The sequence below is a fragment of the Myotis yumanensis genome, unplaced genomic scaffold (genome assembly GCF_028538775.1).
Source record: "Myotis yumanensis isolate MYYU_CA2020_CCGP unplaced genomic scaffold, mMyoYum1.0.hap1 SCAF_16, whole genome shotgun sequence".
Classification (NCBI taxonomy): Eukaryota; Metazoa; Chordata; class Mammalia; order Chiroptera; family Vespertilionidae; genus Myotis; species Myotis yumanensis.
Genome location: NW_027223767.1, coordinates 3555293 through 3581991, shown reverse-complemented (window position 1 = coordinate 3581991; position 26699 = coordinate 3555293). Strand labels below are relative to the sequence as shown.

The 26699-nt window shown below is 38.1% G+C and overlaps 1 protein-coding gene across 12 annotated transcripts in view; it reads left to right on the top strand.

The window, feature by feature from the left end:
• Positions 1-26699, top strand: part of NCOR1 (nuclear receptor corepressor 1) — a 248269-nt gene that overhangs the window by 112446 nt on the left and 109124 nt on the right. For 8 of the 12 annotated variants that reach the window (XM_070393236.1, XM_070393237.1, XM_070393243.1 and 5 more), the window contains exons 7-15: positions 3280-3336; positions 4071-4123; positions 4457-4483; positions 6518-6584; positions 9451-9623; positions 10705-10795; positions 16474-16652; positions 17147-17201; positions 17854-17955. In XM_070393236.1, the coding sequence (XP_070249337.1) occupies positions 3280-3336; positions 4071-4123; positions 4457-4483; positions 6518-6584; positions 9451-9623; positions 10705-10795; positions 16474-16652; positions 17147-17201; positions 17854-17955 (804 nt within the window). The remainder of the gene's footprint in view (positions 1-3279; positions 3337-4070; positions 4124-4456; positions 4484-6517; positions 6585-9450; positions 9624-10704; positions 10796-16473; positions 16653-17146; positions 17202-17853; positions 17956-26699) is intronic. The other 4 variants (XM_070393244.1, XM_070393247.1, XM_070393240.1 and 1 more) reach the window with 1 other exon arrangement.

The following is a 26699-nucleotide window of genomic DNA, read 5'->3' as shown; positions in this document are numbered from 1 at the left end:
TGCAATGCATATTGGGGAGTGTTACAAAACTTATTATACTGTACAAAATTATAAACAATAAAATATTTTTTTTTGCAAATATACATTCCTCGATGTCACCCAATTCATATAAGTCCAATATCATTATAATACGTTACTTGGTTCCAAAATTATACTAAATAATACGAGGGTCTGTAAATGCACGTTTCCTCCGCAAAGTAGCGTCGAGTAGCTGGTAGCCAATGTCCAGAATGGTTCGGAGTGCAAAGGGTTAAGATAACTTGTTATGTAAAATTATTTATTTATCTAAGATGCACCTACACTGAATTTATCTGAAAAATAAAAAAGTCGATATTAAGAAAAAAATTGTAAATGGAAGATTATAAGAGAGGGTTTCGTGTACCAGCAAAAGTTCTTGGCGTGCCATGTTTGGCACGCATGCCAGGGGTTGCCCACCCCTGTCCTAGGAATTACTTATTTTGTCTCTGCCACGGTAGATTTAGCTAATCAATGAAGAGCATCAGTCCTACCTCTTAAAATTTAGTCTGATCAATTGCTCCTCTCTTTCTTTTTTGGCAGTAGCTTAATTTGAGCCCTTATCTCTAACATGCCAGTAGATAGTAAGTTTCCTTCTTTTAGTCTGTTTTTCTTTTTAATCTGTCCTTCATATTTGTCCCATGATGTGATTATCCAGATAAATCCTTTTAATGCTATCCAACTTTCTACTGACTAGCTAGCCCAAACTTTGTATCAGTGCTTGCATGCGTATCTCCCTGGCCCTTGGCCTGATACTCCTTCCTCAGTGATATCCTGCCAGAATGTGCCCTTGAAATTACTGTCTTTACCTCTGCCTCCAGGTGTTCCCGTGTCTTGTCTTTTTTCTGTCTCTTTCTATCCATTGCACTTGTACTTTAAGACCCAGCTTAAGTATCATTTTCTCTATGAAGCCTTTCAAGACCCCTTCTCTTCCTATTTCAGGAAGGGCAATTTTATTGATTGTTTTCTTAGGGTCTAGCTAGTGTCCAGATTATACCCAACATATGTTTGAAGAATTAATTACTTCTGTCTATAGACATATAATAAAAATTATAATATGGTAATGTGAGGGTTTTAAATTAAAGTTTTTCTGCCAAACTATTTATAGGTTAATCTGTTCTTAGCAATTAAGTCAACATGAAGTCAAATATTTAATAAAATTTTGCAAAACTTAAATCTTGGGGTCAGCAACATCTTAAAAATCAGCCTTTATAATTAGCCCTGAAAAGGTAAGTGCCTTTACATAATAGGATACTGGTAAATATTTGCCATAAGATGATTTTGCTCCCTTGTCTCTCAGTATTATTTGTGTACAATTCCACTTTGCCTGTTCTTGGTATCAACTCTTAATATAGAGTGCCTTGAGAAAGCAAATTTAAAAACTAGTGAATATTGGGTCTAGAGGGAGTAATTTGCAGGTGCTAGATATTTCAAAATTCATCATTTGTAATTATATTTGTATGTTATTTAACATATTCCAAAAACTAGTAAATTTGAGTTTTGTTAAAATTACATTTTGACTTCTTTTTAAAAAAACTTTCTCTTTTTAGAAAACGTATTTTGTTATTGCTTTCAGAGAGCAAGGGAGAGGAAGAGAAAGATGGAAACATCAATGATAAGAAAAAATTATTGATTGGCTGCTTCCTGCAGGCCCCCTACTGGGAATCAAGCCTGCAACCCAGGCATGTGCCCTGACCAGGAATCCAGCCATGACCTCCTGGTTCATAGGTTGGCACTCAACTACTGAGCCATGCTGACTGGGCTACATTTTGGCTCTTGACATTAATAGTTACCAGAGACTATTTTTATTGTCATACCTTGGCAGAGGGGTGGAGGCTACTGGCATCTAGAGGGTAGAGGCCAGGGATATTGCCAAATTTCTACAATGCATAGGACAGCCCCCCAAATAAGAAAAAAGCTGTCCCAAAATGTTTATAGTACAAAGTTTAACAAATCCTGCCTTTAAAACCATCTACAGCTTGGCTGGCTTGGCTCAGTGGTTGAGCAGCGACCTATGAACCAGGAAGTCTTGGTTCAATTCCTGGTCAGGGCACATGCCTGGGCTGTGGGCTCGATTCCCAGTGTGGGTTGTGCAGGAGGTAGCTGATCAGTGATTCTCATCATTGATGATTCTATCTCTCTTTCCCTCTCCCTTCTTCTCTGAAATCAATAAAAAAAATACTTTTGAAAATCTATAGAAATAGAATTTGCTATGCAAATTTAATGGGTATATTTATAGTTTAGTATTTGACATTTTTGATATGTTTATTTCTCATCTGAATTACCTTTTAAGTTTATTGGAGTTTGGATAGTTCATTATACTATTTTGTCCTTCCTAAGCCAGTTAAACATTTTTTTTCACATAATATGTACTAAATAAATATTTGATTGATAAATGAGATGAAAAAGAGGAATATTTATTTTAAGGGAACATCTTTCTTTATACTTGGGAAATACTGATTGATACCCATTCCTGTTTGTATGTCCCATCAGAAGAAGCCCTGGAGAGTTTCTTAGCCAGATGCAGTAAGGTGGAGTCTGCAGCAGGCCATGAGCCATTGTTACTAATGAGACTGCTGGGAGAGAGAGGAGATTTGAGAACCACTGAGACATTTGCTAGTTATATAATTCTAGTTTAAATATATTCAGTTTTGAATTTTGTTATATTTTATTTGTTTTTTATAGATGATTTCTGTTAGCACTTATTTACTTTTGAAAATAACATAAAAATATATGTTAGTCACCATTTATTTACTACTGAACACTTGAGTAATTCAGACTAGTTGTTTCCTCTAGTTTGGGGGTTATTGCTAAAGTTTTCTTGTAACTAGAAAGTAAGCTTATTCTAAACTGTTCTTCAGAGAGATTAATTTGGCTTACCACAGCAAAGATTGACAACTTTATGGTGTTTTAATTATTTAATTTTCATTAAAGACATTTTTAGTTGAAGTATTTACATGTTTGAAGGATTCATTTCTAATTGTGGATTGCTGTTCCCTCTCCCTAGAATGAATATATATTTGCTTTTAAGAATTTACCAATTCTTTAGGCAGTGCTTTCAATACAAATGTTAAGCTTTGACTGAATTTGGTGAGGAAATTATGACAATAGAAATAGTATTTTAGCCTATCATAAGGAGAATGTTTAGAAATAAGGATAAGCTTAAGTATAGATTGGTCTTTAGATAAATATTATTTTATTGGTAATGATTTTGCACTTAGGTAATATAATTTTTAGTTATACAGTATAATAATGTCTTTGTAGAAAAAAGCAGAAGAAGCTCATAAAATATTTGAAGGTCTTGGCCCAAAAGTTGAACTGGTAAGTAAGAAATTACTTTTTTTATTTCTAGTGCTCTTTTGTATTAGTTTTTCTTGGGATAAGATGGAATACAATCTACTTACTTTGAGGTGAGAGCAATATAGCTGGGCAGTAATTTGTGATCAAAATAATGGTGCATGACCAAAAGGTTGCAGGTTTGATTCCCAGTCAGGGCATCTGCATTAGGTTGTGGGTTCGATCCCAGTTGGACACGTATAGGAGGCAGCCAGTTGATGTCTCTTTCTCACATTGATGTCTCTCTCTCTTTCTCCCTTCTTCTCTCTCTAAAAATCAATTTAAAAAACATATCCTCGGGTAAGGATTAAAATAATAATAATAATGGTGCAGGAACTTGGTTATCTTTGAAAAGAAGCATTATCCTGGGCAGCCATTAAATCATCCATATAGAAGGAGAAAGAAGTAAGAACAGAAATAGAAAGCTCTTTGAATCATTCCGTTAGGATGATGATAGTGCTTAATTTTTCTTTGCCTTTAAAATGAAAAATCTCTGAATTAATGATTTTATTATGGGATACAATGGATTTATAAACTTTCTAGGAATGGCATTATTAGATATTCAGGGAACCTAAAAGTCTGGAGGTTTTGGTAGGGCACATATTGTGTAGACCCATTAGTACTTTATTTAGCCTTACAGTAAAATATAATTTGTTTCCTTGTTCTTTATAGACATATGTACAACATTTTATGTGTAAATATTTGATTCTATTTTATAGCCACTCTATAACCAGCCATCAGATACCAAGGTGTACCACGAGAACATCAAAACGTAAGTATTTATTGTCTCTAGAGTTCTTCAGTTAAAGACCATATATTCTATAAAGAGATTGTTTTTATGTTATCTTCTGACATATTATTGTAATATAGTGTTGGTATATTTTAGATTTGTGTAATTTGCTGTCATTTTACTATATGTTATCTTCCTCTGGCTTCTTGGGGGTTGGGGTAACAGCTTTGAGTTTCCGAGGCCAAAAAATGAAATAAATTATTGCATAAAACTAGCTGGTTTTATAATCTGCTAGTAAAAAAGGTGGATACTTAACATTGAAATGGCTTACCTTGAGGCTTGAATTTTTTGCCTCCTGTTTTGTCTTTTTTTCAGTGGAGTACCTGCAAGGCGCATGATGAAGTAAGATAATGAAGCTTTTTCATTTAAGACTAGTGATGACACCGTCCCCCACCAAGCCACATCTGCCATTGCAAAGTAGAAGTGCCACGGATCATTTTATCATTATTCAAAATCCTATTCTAGGGAAATCCCTTCCATGACTCTTGCTAATGACGGTATTTGTAGACCCTTCTGCCATTTAATGTCCTGGTGCCTTGGAAGCGCTCAGTCACCTCACCTGGGTGAGGAAAGCTCCAAAGTGTAGTTTGTTTAGCCTTGCTCATCCTAGATACCAGGCCTTTATGGATGCGGATTTTGGAATAAGAAAATAAGTAAAAAAGAAAACCTAATTTCTTGATCTGATTGAAGAAAAGAGGAGGCTAGATAGGTATCTTTTTAAAAAAAATTATCATACTTTAAGAGAATTTTAGGTAATTATTCTTGTTTGTAACAAAAATGTGATATTTCTACTTTATATGTTTTATTAAGTATAATGAGAAATTACAGTTTTTAGTACAGTTAATAATGAGCACATTGCTATATATGTATATATATACACATATATTTTTTCTTTTTAAAAAATTTCTTACTGAGAGTATGTGCAATAGTTGACTACTTTGCAGAACTGGTGGCAGATATAATTTGCATGGTATGCATGAAAAATATTGAAAGTGAATAATTTTAACTTTTGTTAAGAAAGTGGTTCATAATAAAAGTCTTGTACTTAGAATTTTTCTGTGAGATGCTACTGTGGTCTTGACAACCCTTAGGTTAGGCAGAATTCATATAAAATATGCCTTGTTTTGGAGTTGTTTAGCTATTTTAACATTTTTAAAAAGAATATTGAATAAAATATAGTTGGCTACTTTTACTGATTTTTCCCCCCCAACAAAGCTTCAGTTAATGTTTGTGTTCTGTCTTTTCCTCCCAATATTAGCTAGAGAGCATAAGTCTGTCTGACTTATTTCATGTTATCTACACTGTCCTGAGCTGGTTACTGACTAGCTGACTTCTTTATTTAAATTCTTAGGAGACATTTTAAATTATACTTATTGATTGTTATTTGCTATTGAGTAGCACATAATTACAATTAGAGCAAACTGAATAGATGGTGATGCTTCTACTGTACGTGTGAAATTCCTTGTGAAATATCATTTACTCAGCTGCATGCACCCATTATGAATCATTGAGTAGCTATTTTTCATCATTGCCATTTGCTTTGTATAAAATAGCAAATGTACATTTTAATAATTCTTTTAATCTCTTGGCTACTTTTCCATATAGCCAGCTCCTGATTGCCCATGCTTATTTGAGTGGAGCCAGTGTCACTGTTAGTCCTGAGTGGCAGATAATCCAAAAAATTACTTCTACTTGCCTTGGCCTTGTATTTATATTTGAATAATCAGCTTGAAATCCTTTCTGGAAGTAGGTGGGGTATAAATATTTATATTTGAACCTGCATGTCATTGTTTTTGAAGGTCACAATGCTTCAAATTTAAAAAGTGAAATTATGTTAAGGTATAAGAGAAGTTTTTCTGTCTTGTCACATTGCCCTCCATTACTTCTTAGAGTGAGTTGTGTCATTTCTGTGACTGAAGAAAATCTTCTTTTTAAAGCAGAAGTCACCTCTCTATGTTGGTATACATTCTCATAGCAGGGAGGTCAGCACCAATCCTGAGGTAGGGAGGTAACTTAAAGGCTTTTCCTTCTCTTCGACCTCCCCTCCTCCAGAGAGTACAAAGATGTTTATTATCGCCAGGGTTCTTAAGAACTGTGTAATTGTAAATTGAAAATAATATTTACCTTATAATTGGATATAATAATTGAAAATGAACTATTTATATAAAATTTTGTTGTAGAATGGGAGGAATTTTAGTCAGCTCTAATTATTGCAAAAGTCTTATTTTGCAGGGTGAAAAATTAAGATTAATTTTTATTACATCATATGTTCTTAAGTGATCTTTGCTTGTTTTTCAGTGTCTGTGAAAAATAAGTGAATACATTTTTAAATTGTGCATTTTCTTAATGTCATACAACCATATTTTTCTTTTCTAGAAACCAGGTGATGAGGAAAAAACTCATTTTATTTTTTAAAAGAAGAAATCATGCAAGAAAACAAAGGGTGAGGTCCTATCCTTGTTAACTGAAATTTGTACAGCTTTTCCATTCATGCCCATGTAGGCATTTGCTTTTCCATTATTAATGAGAATGGTTCTTGATTATATTTGAGAGAAGGTTGCTGATTTAGAAATTAAAAATAGATGTGACTTAACTATAAATTAACTTCTAACAACCTTTTGATATCATAATTCATGTTTAATGTCATTATTAAATTAATATCTTTGGTCATCTATGTATAAAATTTTTATCTAGCCAAATAAAGAAAATGGTGAGTAGTTAAAAAAATGTGATAAACAGGATGATCTACATTTATTCTCTTAACCCTCAAACAAATGTGGGTAAGTTACAGTCATGCTAATTACATATTACTGTTCTCTCATTAGGAGCTGGGTCAGCTAAAGGTTAGCTTTTTCAAATTTTAGAGAGTTAATTTTTCATATTTATTATATGACTTGCAGTCCAAAAGTTTTGTAAGTATAGTCTTCATGGAAATTAAATTACAGAAAATATAATGCCAGTATTCTTATTTTCGTAACATGTCTACTGATTTTTGATAAACTATTGATTTATTTAAATTCAGTTGTTTAGTAAATAAGTGTTGTTCTTTATTAACTCACATTGGAAGTGAATGTTGTACCTTATATTTAATGACCTGACAGTTAATGATTGCAACACTCTAGAGTCAGCAGCTTTTGTTTGGAGTGTGACTTCTTATATTCTAATTGCCAATCGCGCCCTTCGGTCTTGAATTTTATGTGTGGATGTGCCAAGAACATAGAAATATATATATATATACACATATATATATGAATATGTATATATATATATATATATATATATATATATGCCTAAGTGACCATTATGACCGGTTGACTGAATGACTGGTTGCTATGACGCGCACTGACCATCGGGGCAGATGCTCAATGCAGGAGCTGTCCTCTGATGGTCAGTGCATTCCTACAGCCAACCTCCCACAGCCGGCCAACCTCCCATGGTCCCTCCCCCCTGGCTGGCTGGCCCCGATCGCTGGCCAGGCTGAGGGACCCTACCTGTGCATGAATTTGTGCACCAGGCCTCTAGTAGTAAAGAAGAAATTAGCTAAAGTATTTTTTTCTATTCAGTAATTTTGTTGCAATTATGGTAATTTCTAAATTTGCTATCTGCAAACACAGAAGCTCAGATTTTCTTTTTATGCTTCAATAGAGTAGTTATAACGTGTCTGTGTTCACTGATTTGTTTAATGTTCATTGGCTGCTTACTCTGTTCCACATATCATTCTACAGTGGTGAGCAAGACAGCCATATGGTTTTAGCCAAGGTGTAACTGAGGATAGATAAGTCAGCAGGCAATTGTAGTACTGTGATCATATACAGATGACTGTGAGCATGTAAGAGGGATAGTTAGTGCAGAGATGAATCATGAAAACGGAAGTTTCACAGGAAAACTTGTATGCTAATAACTTGAATAAGCAGAGGGAACAGCTTAAATGAAGATTTGGGAGGTAGAGTGGATTGTGTGATGAAGATCGGGGAGGTAGAGTGGAGTGTCCCAGGTTTAGAGATGGCTGGGGCTTAGACAGAGCTGGGAGTGTGGTGAGAAATGAGGCTGGTGGGGAAAGCCAGGGCCAAGTCCTATACAGCCCTGGAGGTCACCTAGGAGTCTTTGGATTAGATCTTGAGAGTATCTTTTTAGTGTTTGAACTGAGGGAGTGAAATGTTTAGGTTTGGATTTTAAGAATTTGCATCTGGCTACACTATTAAGAATGTGCCAGGTGGGTACCTGAAATACCAGAGGGAGGGACCACTTTGTAAAGTATATGATTGTCTAACCACTATGCTGTACACCTGAAACTAATAACAAAATAATAGTGGATATAAATTGTAATAAAATAACAAATTTTATTGTAAAAAAGAGTACATGGGAGACATTAGGAGGCTCTTTAATCTAGATGAGGATTGATGTTAGCCTGTACTGAGGAGGTGGCGGTACAGATGGAGTAAAACAGACATATAGGAGTGGAAAAGAATGATTAGGAAGATGTTGGGGTGGGATATGGAGTATGAGGAAGATAATTTTATCTTCTCTGATGCCACTTTTTGAGATGACCAGTGTTAACAATTTTTCATGAGTCCCCCCACACTTTTTTAAATTTGTGTGTCGTCAGACACATACACAGTTCTGTGCAGGAGCGTTCTTCTTTCTGTTTTTGATATTTATAAAAGAAGATCATACATTACTCATTTTTATAAAAGTATTCTTGATTTCATGTCATTTGCTGAGTTTTCTTTCTGTAATCATAAATTACAACCAATTTCTGTCTTTTGCAGACTGTCAAAAATGTTTATGACATAGCATAATTTATAGTAACAAAAATATGCGAGTAACCAAAATCACCAACAATAGAGGAATGATTAAAGTGTGTTTTCTCTGACACATTGGAAGGCTAACAACAAAATGTTAATATGGTTGCCTTTGGGTGACTGGGATTACGAACTATTTATGTTTTTGTTTTTAATTTTACATTATTTTTTACATGAAGACATATTGTTATCAGGAAAAAAAACAATCAAAGTAGCTGGTCATTTAGTAGTAGTAGCTCATCAGTTCGTTGATCAATTTATATAGTCCTCCTGTTAACTAAACAAAATCTGACCAAAATATGCTCTATATGTCAGATTTTTCATAGGCAATGGAGCTCCCTTTCTCTCTCCTCTTTCAGATTGAGAACAGCTTCTCATTCACAATTGAGTTATAGGCCAAATGTACTTCTGACTTTATCTTAAGAACTGACATGTACTTTAATGTATTAGGTTTGTCAGAATCACAGAATTTTGTTTAATTTTTAATTTGCTACGGGTATTTAATAGGAACAAAAAATCTGCCAACGTTACGATCAACTCATGGAAGCATGGGAGAAAAAAGTGGACAGAATAGAAAATAATCCTCGGAGGAAAGCTAAAGAAAGCAAAACAAGGGAGTACTATGAAAAGCAGTTTCCAGAAATTCGAAAACAAAGAGAACAGCAAGAAAGATTTCAACGGTAAGCAGTTTGGTGTTTAATGGCTGTGCTATATTCTTGGAATCACACTTTTGATCTTTCACAATACTTATTGTTACTTGATAATCATTAAGAAAGATTATAAAGAACTTTTGTTTTTAATATGTCTTGGTGAATTTAATATTAATTTTTTATATTCATGATGTTGAATCTAAATTTAAGTTAATTTTTTAAAGAAATATGTTTTTATTGATTTTAGAGAGAAGGGAAAGGGAGAGAAGGATAGAAACATCAATGATGAGAGAAAGTCATTGATTGACTGCCTCCTACTGCTTCCCATTGGGAATTGAGCCCGAAACCCGGCATGTACTCTGACTGGGAATCGAACCATGACCTCCTGGTCGACGCTCAGCCATTGAGCCACACTGGCTGGGCTTAAGTGAATATTTTTAAATTGATTATTCAATTTTTGAAAATATCCATTTCTTTGGAAATGATAGTTAATAAGAATAGACCTGAGTATCTCGTTGTCCTTCATACCTACACCAACATAGTCAAACAGGATTAAATTGGTTGCTAATTATAAAATTCTTTGGTATTGCTAAGATATTTTCTGATTTGTTTTTACTTTTGGAGAACAAGTATTTTGTAAAGGTAAAAACAGTGTTCTGCTCTTCACTGTCTCATGTAACAGTCATGTAAGCTCTTTTAATTATGATTAAGGTTTTTTTTTGTGAGGGATGATGGTTGTGTTTTTCTTCCCTCTTTTAAAAAATCTTTGATGCATTTTTCTAAGCCTGCTATTCCAGTTTCTGGAAGGCATGCAAAAAACTGGTATTTGAAATGGAAATGTCACCAATAACTAGTTTTCCAGAAGTTTCCCATAAATAAATAGTTCTGTCTTTTGAACTTGGACATGCAACCTTTAAACCTTAATCTCGGCATTTAAATTATTACTAATTTTATAGATGACTCAAGCAAATTAATTTAGGTTTCTTCTCTGACATCTAGTTGATTAAAAAAGTCTTCTTCAGAAAAGTAATCTATACAAAAGTAATTTAATTTATATGTCTTCCTTATAAAAGGCCTTTAAATATATATATAATTTCTCTCTCATACTTAGAGTTGGGCAGAGGGGAGCTGGTCTTTCAGCCACTATTGCTAGAAGTGAACATGAGATTTCTGAGATTATTGATGGACTCTCTGAGCAGGAGGTAAGAAAATAAATTGATCTAATTTAAGTTAATTCATTATTTAGGAATTTTAGCCTCATACTCCAGGAACTAAGGGTTTATTTATACATAAGTGAGGGAATACTCCAAAGACTGTGGTCAATCATTGGAAATTTTAAAGAAGGCAGTCACATGATCATATTGGTGTTTTACAAATATGGCTTTGGCCACATGGAGGTGGGGAAAGAGAGGAGGAGACTTTTATAAAAATAAGGACCTGAGTCAGAATAACAGTGTTAGATAATAGGAGGGGACTGAAAGGAGAGGTTATAGAAGGTAGAATGGACAGGACAAGATGGATAGATTAAGTGTGGGGGTGAGAAAGAAGAGAAATGGAAAGTGACTCCCTGGTTTCTAGGTTAGAGGACAGCATGTTGTGCCATCTCATAAAACAGCAAAAGAGCATGTATTTTGCAGATGTTTGTGTATTCACTTGTTGTGGTTTCCAAAGAGTGCTCTCTAGCCTGAAAGAGACATAAGAGGTGACATTATTAAATCATTGCTGAACAAGAATAAATTTCAGTCAAGAACACTGAGTCTTTGTAACTGTGTTCAAACTATGTCTTAAGGTTGTTTCAAAGCCATCTACCTATTGAGTTTTGCTAGTTTTGATTTTATAACATGGCTTTTTAAAACCTCATCTCTACATTCTGGTGGTCTTGATTATTTGAATGTGGTAGCCTCTTAAGTAATGATCAAAGATAATTATTATGTTGCTGTATATTTCAAGATTTGTGGCCATAATACCTAGAATAACTAAACCTGTGTTAAATTTCTTAGCTTGCTTTTTGACTGAAACCATATAAGCATCTATAATTAGTATCAGTTGAGGTGATTTCAAACTAATGTCTGCTGCAAACAGTACTTTGGTGTTCAAACTGATTGAGAGTACCTCATAAAATTATAGACTTTCTAAGGACTTGTAAGGTAATATCTACTTCTCTGAGGAAAATTATTAGGAGAAGACCTAGCCTTGTTACTGAGATTAATACTTATAACTTTGCTAAAAGTTTTTTCATGGAAGTTTGTGCTTATAAACTTAAATTAAACCTTGGGAAAAGAAATTTATAGACCTAAAAAGTTTCAAATTGCTAAGAGTAATAGTCTTAAAATTTTAATGGAAAGATTATGTAAGATTAGTAAGAAGCATTTAATTCCTAAATGAAGTTAGTTACTTTAAAATCAGTGATCCTAAGATTTGGTGCCTGTTTGTTTAATTTTCTGTTTATTGTTCTCTAAAATGATGTCAAGATTTGTAGTCTAAAATGGTGTTAAGACTTTAAAAAATGAGACTAAATAGAATTAATGTGGCTCATAAGGTCACTATTATATCAATGAACTTGACATAACTGTATTTTCTATATCTAAAATTTTATCTGAAATGTCAGCTTTTAAGTAAAGAACTCTTTTCAAAATGTGGCTTATAAAAAAATAATATGTATACTGACTCTTTAATTCACTGAATGGATATTTATTAGATATATAAATAATTACTACATGTTAGATGTTATGGAATGCACTACTATTGGAATGAAAAGTTCAACATAGCTAAGATGGCCATATTGCTTAAAGCAATATAAAGATTTAATATAGAGAAAACCAAGATGGCAGCATAGGTAAACACCTGAAATTACTGCCTTGTACAACCACTTGAAAAAAAAAAAAGACAACTAAAAGACCAAATGGACATCATCCAGAACCATAGGAAGTCTGGCTGAGTGGAAATTCTACAACTAGAAGGAAAGAGAAAAGCACACTAAGACTCAGAGGAGGTGCCGGGTGGAAGTAAAGTGCAGAGGTACGGAAGTGCACGTGGAAAGGACTGGCAACTGAGGACGCTGCTGTCTTTTTTAATCGGGAGAGAGACTCAAGCTCCCAACTGCTCTGAACTCCAGTTCCGGGAAGTCTCTGGGGACCCAGACTCATACGGGGAGAAACTAGACTGTCTGGCATCGGGCAGAACTTGAGGGCGGCTTTCTCTCAGAGGCGCTTGCAGCGATTACCGCGGAACAGTAAGACACAGGTCCTCTTAGGGCAGGGCTGAGGATCAGCCATAGCTGTTTGCTCCACCCTGTCAATTCCCTGAGACCCCACCCCACCCAAGCTGTGCGCAGAGGCTTTTGCATATGAATGCCCTGGCCCTTTGCAATCTAAAATTACCTAACTAACTGCATCTGGGTCAGAGAGACCCAGAACATCCAAAAAGAAGGCCCAAGGCCCCACAGCAGCTTGCATTGCTTCACAGCTGGGCCTCATCTGGGCACCTCCAAACCCCAAACAAAGAGGAGGAATCTGCAGATCTCTCTGTAGCTCCTGCTGGGTAGCCTCAGGCAGAGGCTAAATTAGCACCTTCTTAGAGATCCAAGAGCCAGTGTACCCAGTGGTCATAGTGGGAAGATCCAGATTACAACTCCTCAGACCCATAAGGGACACACTCAGGGGGAAGACTCAGTGAGCACCAAAGCCCCACTGAAGGAAGTCTTGCCCCGGAGGGGTGTCTCCAGCACAGAAGTGCTCCCACCATAACCACAGCCGATTATCACAGCCAATTGGCCTGGAGGTCAATTCCTCCCAGTGATACCTACAGCATTCAAGGCTCAACTACAACAAGACTGTGCACAAAGCCCACAAAGGGATGCACCAAGAGTGTCCACCTCAGGTAATTGGGGAGGCTGAGCCACTGGTCCCTATAGGACACCTAGTACACAAAGCCACTCTATCAACACAGGGAAGCAGCCAAAATGCGGAGACAAAGAAACAGTTCACAAATGACAGAAATGGAGGAAAGCAAACTACTGGATATAGAGTTCAAAACCACACTTATAAGGTTTTTCAAGAATTTTCTAGAAACCGCCAATAAATTTAGTGAGCCCCTCGAGGATATGAAAAAGGAACAACTAGAAATTTAGCATACACTGACTGAAATAAAGAATATTATACAGAGACCCAATAGCAGACTAGAGGATCCCAAGAATCAAGGCAAAGATTTGAAATACGAAGAAGCAAAAAACACCCAACCTGAAAAACAAAAAGAAAAAAGAATCCAAAAATATGAAGATAGTGTAAGGAGCCTCTGGAACACCTTCAAACGTACCAACATCCGAATTATAGGGGTGCCAGAAGAAGAGAGAGAGCAAGATATTGAAAACCTCTTTGAAGAAATAATGACAGAAAACTTCCCCTACCTGGTGAAAGAAATAAACTTACAAGTCCAGGATGCGCAGAGAACCTTAAACAAAAGGAATCCAAAGAGGACCACACCAAGACACATCATCATTAAAATGCCAAGGGCAAAAGAGAAAGAGAAAATCTTAAAAGCAGCAAGAGAAAAACAGTTACCTACAAGGGAGTACCCATACGACTGTCAGCTGATTTCTCAACAGAAACTTTGCAGGCCAGAAGGGAATGGCAAGAAATATTCAAAGTGATGAATGCCAAGAACCTACAACCAAGATTACTTTATCCAGCAAAGCTGTCATTCAGAATTGAATGTCAGATAAAGAGCTTCACAGATAAGGAAAAGCGAAAGGAGTTCATCACCACCAAACCAGTATTATATGAAATGCTGAAAGGTATCCTTTAAGAAGATAAATAATTTGATGAACAGAATAAACTGGTGAATATAATAGAATCAGGGTCATAGAAAGGGAGTGGACTGACAAATCTCAGGGGGAAGGGGTGTGGCGGGTGCGGGAAAAGACTGGACTAAAATCATGCACCTATGAATGAGGACAGTGGTAGGGGTAAGGGCAGAAGGTGGGGTGGGAACTGGGTGGAGGGGAGCTATGGGGGGAAAAAAGAACAACTGTAATAATCTGAACAATAAAGATTTAATTAAAAAAATATTTAGTACAATCTTCATCAAAATTCTAAAGTCATCTTAAAAATAAATTTAAAAAAATTATTTATCAGATTTGTATGGAATTCCAAAAGATCCTGAATAGCCAAAACAATTCTGAGAAAAATTAACAAAGCCGGAGGTATCACACTACCTGACTTCAAATTATACTATATAGCTACGATAATCAAAATAGCATGGTGTTCACAGAAAAACAGACACGCAGACCAGTGGAACAGAATGAGAGCCCAGAAATAAAACCACATGTATATAGGCAAATAATTTTTGACAAAGGAGCCTAAACACACAATGGAGAAAAGAAAGTCTCTTCAATAAATGGTGCTGGGAAAATTGGAAAGCCACATGCAGAAGTATAAAACTAGATTACAGTTTTTCCCCATCTAAAAAATTAATTCAAAATGGGTCAAAAATCTAAATATAAGATCTAAAGCAATAAATGACATAGAAGAAAACATAGGTACTAAACTTACGGATCTTGGTCATAGAGAATGTTTTATGAATTTAACCCCAAAGGCAAGGGAAGTAAAGGGAAAAATAAATGACTGGGACTATATCAAACTAAAAAGCTTTTGCACAGCAAAAGAACCTGCCAACAAACAAAAAGGCAACCAGGTGAATAGGAGATAAGGGGTTAAAATTCAAAATCTACAAAGAACTTATACAATTCAACACCAAACAAAAAATAATCCAATTAAAAAATAGGCAGAGGACCTGAACAGATACCTCTCCCAAGAAGACATACAAAAGGCCAACAGATATATGAAAAGATGTTCAACTTAACTAGCTATTAGGGAAATATAAATCAAAACGACAGTACCACCTCACACCTGTTAGAATGGTTATTATTAACAAGACAAGTAATAAGTGTTGGTAGTCAGCCATAAGAAAAGATGAAATATTGCCATTTGTGACAACATGGATGTATCTTGAGAATATTATGCTAAGCGAAATAAGCCAGTTAGGAAAGCTAAGAACGGTATGATTTCACTTATGTGGGATATAAAACTGAAATTTATACACACATAGAACAGTATGGTGGTTACCATAAGGAAGGGAGTAGGGAGGTAGTAAAGGGTAAGGGAGGCCAAATATATAGTGATGAAAGATGATTTGACCTTGGGTGGTGGGCACACAATGCAATATACAGATGATGTGTCATAGAAATTTACCTTGAAACATGTATAATCCTATTAACCAATGTCACCCCAATAAATAACTTAAAAAAAAAAAAATAAACCCTCTTCTCAATTTGTAGTAGTAGATTATAACAAATACTAGAGGCCTGGTGCACAGATTTGTGCACCGGTGGGGTCCCTTGCCTTGGCCTGTGGGATCAGGCTCTCTGACATCCCCTGAGGGGTCCTGGTTTGCGAGACGGGACAGGCCAGGTCGAGGGACCCCACTGGTACACAATCGGGGCCAGGGAGGGACAGTGGGAGGGCTCCAGGGCATGTCCAGCCTTCTCATCCAGTCCCATTTGGCTGGGCCCCAGCAGCAAGCTAGCCTACTGGTCGAATGTCTGCCCCTTGGTGGTCAGTGCACATCATAGCAACTGGTCAAATGGTCAGACACTTAGCATATTAGGCTTTTATTATATAGGATATGTGTACTCTGACTCTTATTCATTGAATGGATACTTATTAGATATTTGAGTAATTACTACATTCTAGATGTTATGGTGTATACTACTATTGTCATTGAACTACATATGTATGTGGGTTTTTGTTTTTTTAGTATATATTAAGACAGTCTGTGACCCTCTTTAGATTTTATTTTATGTAAACTGCATTTTTTTTTCCAGAATAATGAGAAACAAATGCGGCAGCTCTCTGTGATTCCACCTATGATGTTTGATGCAGAACAAAGACGGGTCAAGTTCATTAACATGAATGGGCTTATGGAGGACCCCATGAAGATTTATAAAGATAGGCAATTTATGAATGTTTGGACTGACCATGAGAAGGAGATCTTTAAGGACAAGTAATTTAAATTTTAAATTATTATCTACTTGAAGCTTACATAGTTAGTAAAAAACACTTAGCCCCTCGTTTTGGCATTTGAATTGATACTGCAAAGTAGAGAATATAGATTTGAGGTTATCTTCCCATAAGTTTATAAGTGGAAATATAGGTAACAGATAAGAACTGGGGTTATGAAGTCAAGTTAAGAGAGGTACCCAAATAGGGGTGGTATCTGAATCATCTGGGGGTGCTTTTTAAAAGTACAGATTTCTGTGCTCTATCATAGACCAGTCCAGTCATTTCCTGGTGGATGGTGCACAGGAATCTGTGCCCTTTAAAAGATTCCAGTGATTTTACAGTTGTTCCTCAGGTAGGCAGCTAGGAACCACTGGGATTTAGTTGGTACATATTTCTATTCTCGAGGTTTGCACACACACACACACCGCTCCGCTTTTGAGTTGTTAAAATGTTTGTCTGTGTGTTTGTGTTGTTGTGTGTTTTTTTTTTATGCAGGTTTATCCAGCATCCAAAAAACTTCGGACTAATTGCATCCTACTTGGAAAGAAAGGTGAGAAATGGTTGGCATTGAAAATGTTTATAGTTTTTTGATGGTTGCTACTTGGAAATTTTATGCTCTAATACCCAAAAATAGTTAATGGCATCTGATTTTTGCAAAGGGCTTGCTACAGAAAAGATTTTCATGTGATTAATATAGTGATATTTACAATTATATGCTCACGAATCCTTAGCACAGAACACAGACTAATAATATTCATGGTTAATGAAAATAACCTGATATTGTATTTTTCTAAAAACACATAGATTACAATGCTTTTTTAACCTCATTAAATTTCTAATTATAATATTATGGTCCTGATTTTTCCTGAATTTTTTCACAGTGGGTTGAATGTAGTGTTTTGGGGGAAAATATTTAAAGAAACAATTTGAATGTTTAGATATATGCATTAAGAATAGGAATTTAGTTACTGATTAATAAGAAAGTTGTTGAATGTTTCTGATAGTTCCTAGTATTTTTTATGTAATTTGTATTGCCCATTAAAGTAGTAGACATAAAATGTACATTTTTAGAGTCCAGCTATGTTATGTGTGTTTCATCTCAATTTATACCTTGAGAAAACCAGAGATTTTCCTAGAAAGTGTTAATTTTTTAAAAATTTTATTTCATTGGATTCTCAAAAATACTTCTTTTTTACTTATAGAGTGTTCCTGATTGTGTTTTATATTACTACTTAACCAAGAAAAATGAGAATTATAAAGCCCTAGTTAGAAGAAATTATGGAAAACGCAGAGGACGAAACCAGGTGTGTTTCAATACTGTATGGAAGATGTTTCAGGGTTGGTGTAAACAGGAAGATGAAATTGTTATAATAGGAGCTTTGTACTTAATAACGTGTACTTTAGGGATTGGCGTTTCTATTAATTATGGTATTATGAACATGTTTTGATTGTTTTGAAGTTAAGCTATATATTTTTAAGTGTTATATTTTTTATTTTGAATGTATTTTAAGTTTCTAGTATGAGAAACTTATTAATTAATGAGAAAAGTTTTATACTTCCATGTAATCTAAATCATGCATGTCAGTGTTAACAATAATAATGTAATTAAATTTGAGACCCTTAATACCTTATTTACTATATCATCTTTACAAGTCCTTTGTTTGAGGAAGGGACAGGTAGGTAAGAGAGAGAAATACAGCATGGTAACCAGAGTGGCGGATTTTAATTCATTTTGGGAGTTTAGATAGTTTAGATAGTTTAAATCTTTAAAGCACTTGAGGCCTGGCTGGTGTGCCTCAGTTGGTTGGGTTTTGTCCTGTGCACCGAAACATTGCCGGTTTGATTCCCATGTGCCTGGGTCCCCTGGTAGAGGGCGTGTAGGAGGCAGCTGGCTGATGTTTTTCTCCCTCTCCTTCTTCCTCTGTCTTGAAAATAAATTAAAAAAAAAATCTTAAAATAAATAAATTAAATACCTCAAAAAAAGTACTTCACCTAAAAAGATAGTTTTTAATACAATGTAGTATATGTTTTCACAGTTGCAACTCAGTTACTTCTTCCAAAATACTCAGCAGCTGTCACAGCTCATGTATGCTTTACCAGTGAGACTGTTGGGATAATGCAATCACCTGTTACCCTCCACACCCGGATACAAGTCGAAACATTGAATTGTATGCATGAACTTGGACAGCTGCTGACTGTTTATTAGCATTCCTAAATTTCTTAATGGTTTCTGTACACAGCTACCCTGTCTTCCTTTGTCTCTTTGGTCACCAGATACAGGTTGACACAGTTTTTTCATTGTTTATAGTCATAACTTTTGTGTTTTCTGGGTCATCATTTCTTACAGAACACTACCTCATAAGATGTAATTACATGTTCTTCGAAACTTATTTCTTGGTCAAAAAAAGTATAGGGAGTGTTTCCTGAGTCAACGGTGTGAAATGCTGCTTTAGGTTGTCAGCTGAGGTGACCTTGATAGGCATTTTCAGTGGATTGGTGAGGGAGTCAGAAATAAGATTATAGTGAACTGAAGGGGATATAGAAGGTGTGGAAGTGGCAATAGTATTAGTGTAGCCTTGTTTGTAAGATTTGCTCATAAAATAAAACAGAAATGGGTGGCAGGCCTGATGGGGATAAGAAGGGAGGAAAAGAGTATTCTTGTACATCAGTGGGACTGATAGTGTAGAGACAAAGAGATAGATGCTTGTAGAGCCCTGTAAAGATTTATGAACTGAATAGCAGCAAATTGAATGTTGGTAGTGAGATAGGAAACACTGTTCCACTAAAGGAGCCAGGGCTTTCCCCCTGCTTCCCACCTGCAAAGTGGAACCAAGGTCTTTTTGCAAGAGTTGCTTGAGCCTATCTACGTTTTCAACAAGTTTCAGCTACAAATTTTTTAAAATAGCTTTACTAGTATTTCTAATTACTAACTAGTCTTTGTAACTTTAATTTTATATTTAGAAATTTTGTATGTTACTGTTTAAATTTTTTTAATCCCAGGAAATGTAAAGGGATAATTTGATGTTTATTATACCTTATCAATGCTGGATTAACAGTGTCTTGCTTGTGATAAAGGGGAAAGCTCTAGTGACAGGGAGTGTCTCTGTTAACTCTGAAACATTTGTCTTCTAAAGTTATTTGGGGTACCACTTCACTCTTCTGTGGCACACTTGCCTTGTTAGGTTTTAGCCATATTAGTGTTTTCCTCTGCACATTCTTGTTCTATGTGATAGCACCCTTAGCATATCCCCAAGTGCATTTGCAGAACTGAGATTTTCCATATGTATCCTCATCTTGACCTGACCCTTAGGAGGCTTGCCCCCAAGTAGGTTCAGTTTGGGTTTGGTCAGCCTTCCAACAATTCTAGTCCTGCTCACAATCACTTTTAGGTTACCTTGAAGATTTTCCTTCTAGTTTTATAGTTTTTTGGTTGTTTCACTGGAAATTTGTGAAAGGAGGGGGTTAATAATGGACTTATACCACCATCTCAGACCAAAAGAATCTTATCTCTGTTTCTTAATTGTTTGTGTACTACTACTTCATTTCGTTTGTGTGAAAATAGATGGACAACTTTTCAGAAATTAGTTGGTATTAGTTTAATATAGTATGGAATGAGCCCTAGCCGTTTGGTTGAGTGATTAGTGGTTTGGCTCATGGACTGAAGGATCATGGGTTTGATTCTGGTCAAGGGTAAGGCGTACACCAGTTTGTAGGCTTGATCCCCATCCTGGTCGGGACCCAGGTGGGAGGCAGTCAATCGTTGTGTCAGTGTGTTTCTTTGTCTCTCCCCTTTCCTTCTACTCTCTCTAAAAAAAAAATCAGTGGGTAAAATATCCTCGGGTGAGGATTAACAAAACAAAACTATAAAGATAACTGAATGACATTAGAACTGATACCAAATAAGAGAAGAATCCATTGGACTTTTAAGCAGAAGCATAATATCAGATTTTAGTTGTGACAGACTGTTCTGACTGTTCTATTGAGGTTAGATTTGTGAGGCAAGGGAAGAGTGGGGAGAACAGTTAAGAGATTATTTTCATAATCCCAGTGGCTTGGACTTGGCTATAGTTGGGTGGTGAAGAGAACTGATCAGTTTCTGATATATATTTAAAGGTAACGCCAAAGGGTTTTGCTGATGGTTTGATTGTGGGGGAATGTGAGAAAAACAGTTATCAAAGATAATTCAGGTTTTGGTTTATGGAGGTGCCATTTACTGTGAAAGGATTGGCTGAAGGAGGAACAGGTTTTGTAGGAGGAGCAGATTTCAGGACATGATAAAATTCAAATACCTGCTGGACATCCAAGCGCAGATCTAATGTACACATTTAGCTATATAACCTTGGAGTTTGGGGAAAAGATTTGGTTTGGAAAGAATAGACTGTACTATATAGAAAACACTTTTAAAAATATCAATTATAAGTTAAGAATTTTTAAATTCATGTGTCTTGATTTTACCTTCTTTATCTTACTCTGGTCGATATATCATAGAGATCCAACTAATTTGAAAAGTCTCTTTACTGGTTTATTATCCAATCAAGTTTGAATCACTAGGTAATCGCAGAGTGATTAGGGCACATTTATTTTAAGACTCTGTAGAACTCCACTGAAGCACGTTCCATTCTTTCAGTTTTTGTCTGCCTCTCCCTTCCCCCACTCCTCTTACCCATAGTAAACTATTGACGGAAAGATTCCAAGTTTGTGAGCTTAGATTTTTAACCTATTATTGCCATAAAGTAACTTGCTTATTATTTACTAGAGGCCCGGTGCACAAAACTCGTGAACTCGGGGCTGGGGGGGGTGGGGGTCCATCTGCCTGGTCTGCGCCCTCTTGCAATCCGGGAGCCCTTGGGGGATGTCCGACTGCTGGGGAGCGGGCCTAAGCCAGCAATCAGACATCCTTAGCCCTGGCACCGCCGCTGCACTCTCCAGCCGTGAGCCTGGCTTCTGGCTAAGTGGCGCTATCCCTGTGGAGTGCACTGACCACTAGGGGGCAGCTCCTGTGTTGAGTGTCTGCCCCCTGGTGGTCAGTGCGCATCATAGCGACCGGTCGTTCCACCGTTTGGTTGATTTGCATATTAGCCTTTTATTATGTAGGATTCTGAAAGTGAGTTTTTAATCTCAGAATCATAAGGAAATTAGACAGGTAATCATATTTTTGTGAAAAATTGTGTTCAGAAATCATTATTGGCAAAAGATTACACTCTTCTCTCAAATTGCTGTTAGATACTGCCCAATCCACTTTTACAGTTCAACTTATTAGCATCCCATGATCAGAATGAGTGGTTTATTATAAATTTTAGTTGAAGCCGTGATTACCTATTAAAAATTGGAAACCAGAAGCCTACTCTTAAATGCTATTATTTGAGATCTAAAATTATAAATGATACTAGAGGCCCATTGCATGAAGATTCGCGCAATAGGCCTTCCTTCTCCTGGCTGCCGGCACCGGTTTTCCTCGGCACCCGGGACCCAGGCCTTTGGTCCAGCCGCAGCAGAGAAGCCAAGCCTCGAGGCTAGGCTTCTCCGCTCCAGCCGCAGTGAGGCTTGCTTCTCCGCTCCGGCCGCAGCGAGGCTTGGTGTCTCCTCTCCGGCCACAGCGAAGACGCAAGCCTCTTCAGTCTTCAGTCTTTAGTCTTCAGTCGTCTTCAGTCTTCGCTGGGGCCCAAGCCTTCAGTCTTTGCTCCTCGCCTGCGCATGCAAATTAACCCGCCATATTTGTTGGGTTAATTTGCATACTCATCCTGATTGGCTGGTGGGCGTGGTGGAGTGACAAAAATTTGGATGTTTCACTTTTATTAGTGTAGATGCCCAGTAATTTAATTCTATGTATAACATCTACACTAATAAGAGAAACATGCAAATTGGTGTCACACCGTTACTCTTCCCATTGGCTAATCAGGGCAATATGCAAATTAACTGGCAGCCAAGATGGCGGCCGGCAGCCAGGCAGCTTGAAGCGAACATGAGGCTTGCTTGCTTCAGTGACAAAGGAAGCCAACGTTCCCCGCCTGCCTTGCCGGCCTCTGAGCTTGCAGTTTGAAACATTGTTACAAATAAAGAAGCTAAACAAAACCCCAGAAACCTGCTTTCAGCCAGCCAGGATCTCAGAGCTGGAGTTGAAACAGTGTTTCGATTATAGAACCCAAACAAACCAGATACCTGCTTTCAGCAGCCGAGGCCTCAGAGCTGGAGCCAAACCTCAGAGCTAAAGCTGGCCCAGAATTAAAAAAAAAAAGAAAAAAGAAAAAAAGGAGCGGTTGGGAGATTCAGTCTCCTGCCAGCCTGAAAACAGCCCTCAGCCCCTCATCCAGGCTGGCCAGGCACCCCAGTGGCACCCCCACCCTGATCCAGGACACCCTTTAGGGCAAACGAGCCGGCCCCCACCCGTGCACCAGGCCTCTATCCTATATAGTAAAAGGGTAATATGCCTCCCAGCACCGGGATCAGCGGAGCTGTGAGGTCTCCTGGCACCAGGATGAGCGTGACAGAGGGCAGCGCCCAAACCCCCTGATCGCCCTGTGGCTCTGTGTGTGACAGGGGGCAGGGCCACAACCTCCCTATCTGCCCTGCTCTGTTCGTGACAGGGGAAGGCGCCCCAATCCCCTGATCAGACCTGCTCTGTGCCTGATAGGGGGGAGTTCCCCAACCCCCTTATCGCCCTGCGGCTCTGTATGTGACAGGGTGCGGCGCCCCAACCCCCTCATCGGCCCTGCTCTGTGTGTGACAGGGTGCGGCACCCCAACCCCACCCCCCCACGAGCCCTGCTCTGTTTGTGACGGGGTAGAGCCATAACCTCCCCATCGGCCCTGCCCTGAGTGTGACAGTGGCGGTGCCCCAACCCCCTGATGGGCCCTGCTCTGTGCGTGACAGAGGGGAGCTCCCCAACCCCCTGATCGACCCTGCTCTGTGCGTGACAGGGTACGGAGCCCCAACCCTCCTGATGGGCCCTGCTCTGTGAGTGACAGGGGGCAGCGCCCCAACCCCCTGATTGGCCCTGCTCTGTGCGTGATGGGGTGGCGCCGCAACCTCCCCATCGACCCTGCCTTGAGTGTGACAGGGGGTGGTGCCCCAACCCCCCAATCGGCCCTACCCTGAGCGTGACTGAGGGTGGCATCACAACCTCCCGATCCGCCCTGCTCTGTGCATGACCTGGGGCGGCGCCCCAACTCCCCAATCAGCCCTGCTCTGAGCCCAACCAGGGGCTGCACCTAGGGATTGGGCCTCCCCTCTGCCACCTGGGAGCAGGCCTAAGCCAGCAGGTCGTTATCTCCCGAGGGGTCCCAGACTGCGAGAGGGCACAGGCCGGGCTGAGGGACCCCCCCCCCCCACCCAGTGCACAAATTTTTGTGCACCAGGCCTCTAGTCTATAATAATAAAAGCGTAATATGCTAATTAGACTAGAAAGCCAAACAAACTTCTGACGATCTTCCAGACGAAGCCAGGGCTGCGAGGGCTGAGGCAAGCCACCATGTCAGCTAGGGCTGAGCTCCTTGCATGAATTTCGTGCATCAGGCCTCTAGTTTTGTTAGAAGAAAGTATTTTTTCTTTCCAGTCTAAACTCTTTATTTAATAAGTCTGTTACTGTGTGGATAAGATTATTATGGTACCTGCTAGTGACCTATGCAAAAGCAAGTCATTGTTTAGGGACCACATTCTTCATTTCCAGTACTTGAATACTTTTTGCAAGAACTTGTACTCTTCCATTATGTTGACAACATATTCCCTTTTATGTCAGCATGTGTTTTCTTGGCCTTATTTACTTATTTATTTATTTAAAATATTTTTAAAAATTTCAATTACAGTTGATATTCAATGTTATATTAGTTTCAGTTGTACAGCATAATGGTTAGATATTGATATAACTTACAAAATGATCTTCCTGATAAGTCTATTACCCACTTGGCACCATATAGTTATTACAGTATTATTGACTATATTCCCTATGGTGTACTTTACATCTCTGTGATTATTTTGCTACTGCCAGTCTGTACTTCTTAATCCCTTCACCTTTTTTCACCAACCCCCAAATCCCCTCCAATCTGGCAATCGTCAGTTTGTTCTCTATATCTATGAGTTTTTTCTCTTTTATTTGTTCGTTTATTTTGTATATTAGATTACACATATAAATGAAATTATATGGCATTTGTCTTTCTCTGTCTGACTTACTTCACTTTTCATAAAACCCTCTCCCTCCGTCTGTCTTGTTGCAAATGGTAAGAGGTCTTTTTTTTGGCCAAGTAATATTCCATATATACCACATATTCTTTATCCAGTCCTCTATTAATGGACACTTAGTTTGTTTCCATAATTTGGCTATTATAAATAATGCTGCAGTGAACATAAGGGTACATATATCTTTTTAAATTAGTGTTTTGGATATCTTTGGTTCAATACCCAGAAGTAGGATTGTTAGATCATATGGTAGTTACTAGTGGCCTGGTGCACAAAATTCATGCCCATTAAAAGGGAATTAACTAGAGGAAATATTTTAATATTGCTATTTGACCTTTATAATAAAAGTGTCAGATATGAAAGAAAATTAGTAAAATGTATATGAAAATAATATATACATTTATCTCCCGTGGGGACGTACCGTCAAGTCCCCACCGGCACCCACGGGGACCCGGTGTCAAGTCCTGCAGGCGCGGTGAGACCCAGAGTTAAGTCCTGGGTGTGGGTATCCGGCTCTCTTCTCCCTCCAGTCAGAGTCTGGGCCGGCGCCCGTAGGGATGCAGCGTCAAGTCCCGCTCGTGCTGAGAGACCCAAAGTCAAGTCCCTTACCCAACCACACACACCTGTAGTATAGTTATGACGTAGCATGATAGCTCCAGCTTCATTCTTTTTCAAGTTCACTTGGCGTATTTGGGGGACTTTTGTGGTTCCACATAAATTTTAGGGTTATTTGTTCTAGTTCTGGGAAAAATGTCATTGGTATGTTGGTTGCTTTGGGTAATGTGGACATCTTAATGATGTTAATTCTTCCTATTCATGAGCATGATATATGTTTCCATTTATTTGTGTCTTTTTAAAAAAAATATTTTCATTGATTATAGGGAGGAATGGAGAGGGAGAGAGAGAGAGAAACAGCATTGATGAGAAAGAATCATTAATTGGCTGCCTCCTGCACACCCCCAACTGGGGATCGAGCCCGCAACCCAGGCATGTGCCCTTGATTGGATTCAAACCTGGGACCCTTCAGTCCGCAGGCCATTGCTCTATCCACTGAGCCAAACCAGCTAGGGCTATTTGGGTCTTAATTTTTCTCTCTGATAGTTTGTAATCCTAATATATAAAAAGTCAGGGGCTATCACGAATGAAACAACCGGATGGACGACCAAACAGCAGGCTGCGTGGGGCGACCAGGCCAGCAGGAGGGGCAGTTGGGAGTGTCCAGGCCGGCAGGGGTGGGCAGTAAGGGGCCACCAGGCTGGCGGCGGGGGGGACAGTTAGGGGTGACCAGACTGGGAGACGGGGGCAGTAGGGGGCGATTAGGTAGGCAGGCAGGTGAGCAGTTAGGAGCCAGTGGTCCCGGATTGTGGGAGGGATGTCCAATTGCCAGTTTAGGCCCGATCCCCTGAATCGTGCCTTAACCAGCAGTTGGACATCCCCCAAGGGGTCCCAGATTGGAGAGGGTGCAGGCTCGGCTGAGGGGACCTCCTCCCCGTGCACGAATTTCGTGCACTGGGCCTCTAGTTGATTTATAAAAATGCAGCTGATTTCTGAATATTAATTTTGTATCCTGCTAAGTTAGTGAATTCATTTTTCAGTTCTAGTAGTGTTTTGGGTGGTATATTTGGGGTTCTCTATGTACTGTGTCATGTCATCTACAAATAATGACAGTTTTTATTTCTTCCTTTGTAATTTGGATGTCTTTTTTTTCTTTTTGTCTGATTGCTGTGGCTAGGACTTTCAATACTATGTTGAACAAAAGTAGTAAAAATGGACATTCTTGTCTTATTCCTGATTTTAAGGAAAACACTTTTAGCTTTTCCCTGTTGAGTATGTTACCTGTGGGGTTTGTCATATATGGCCTTTATTATGTTGAGAT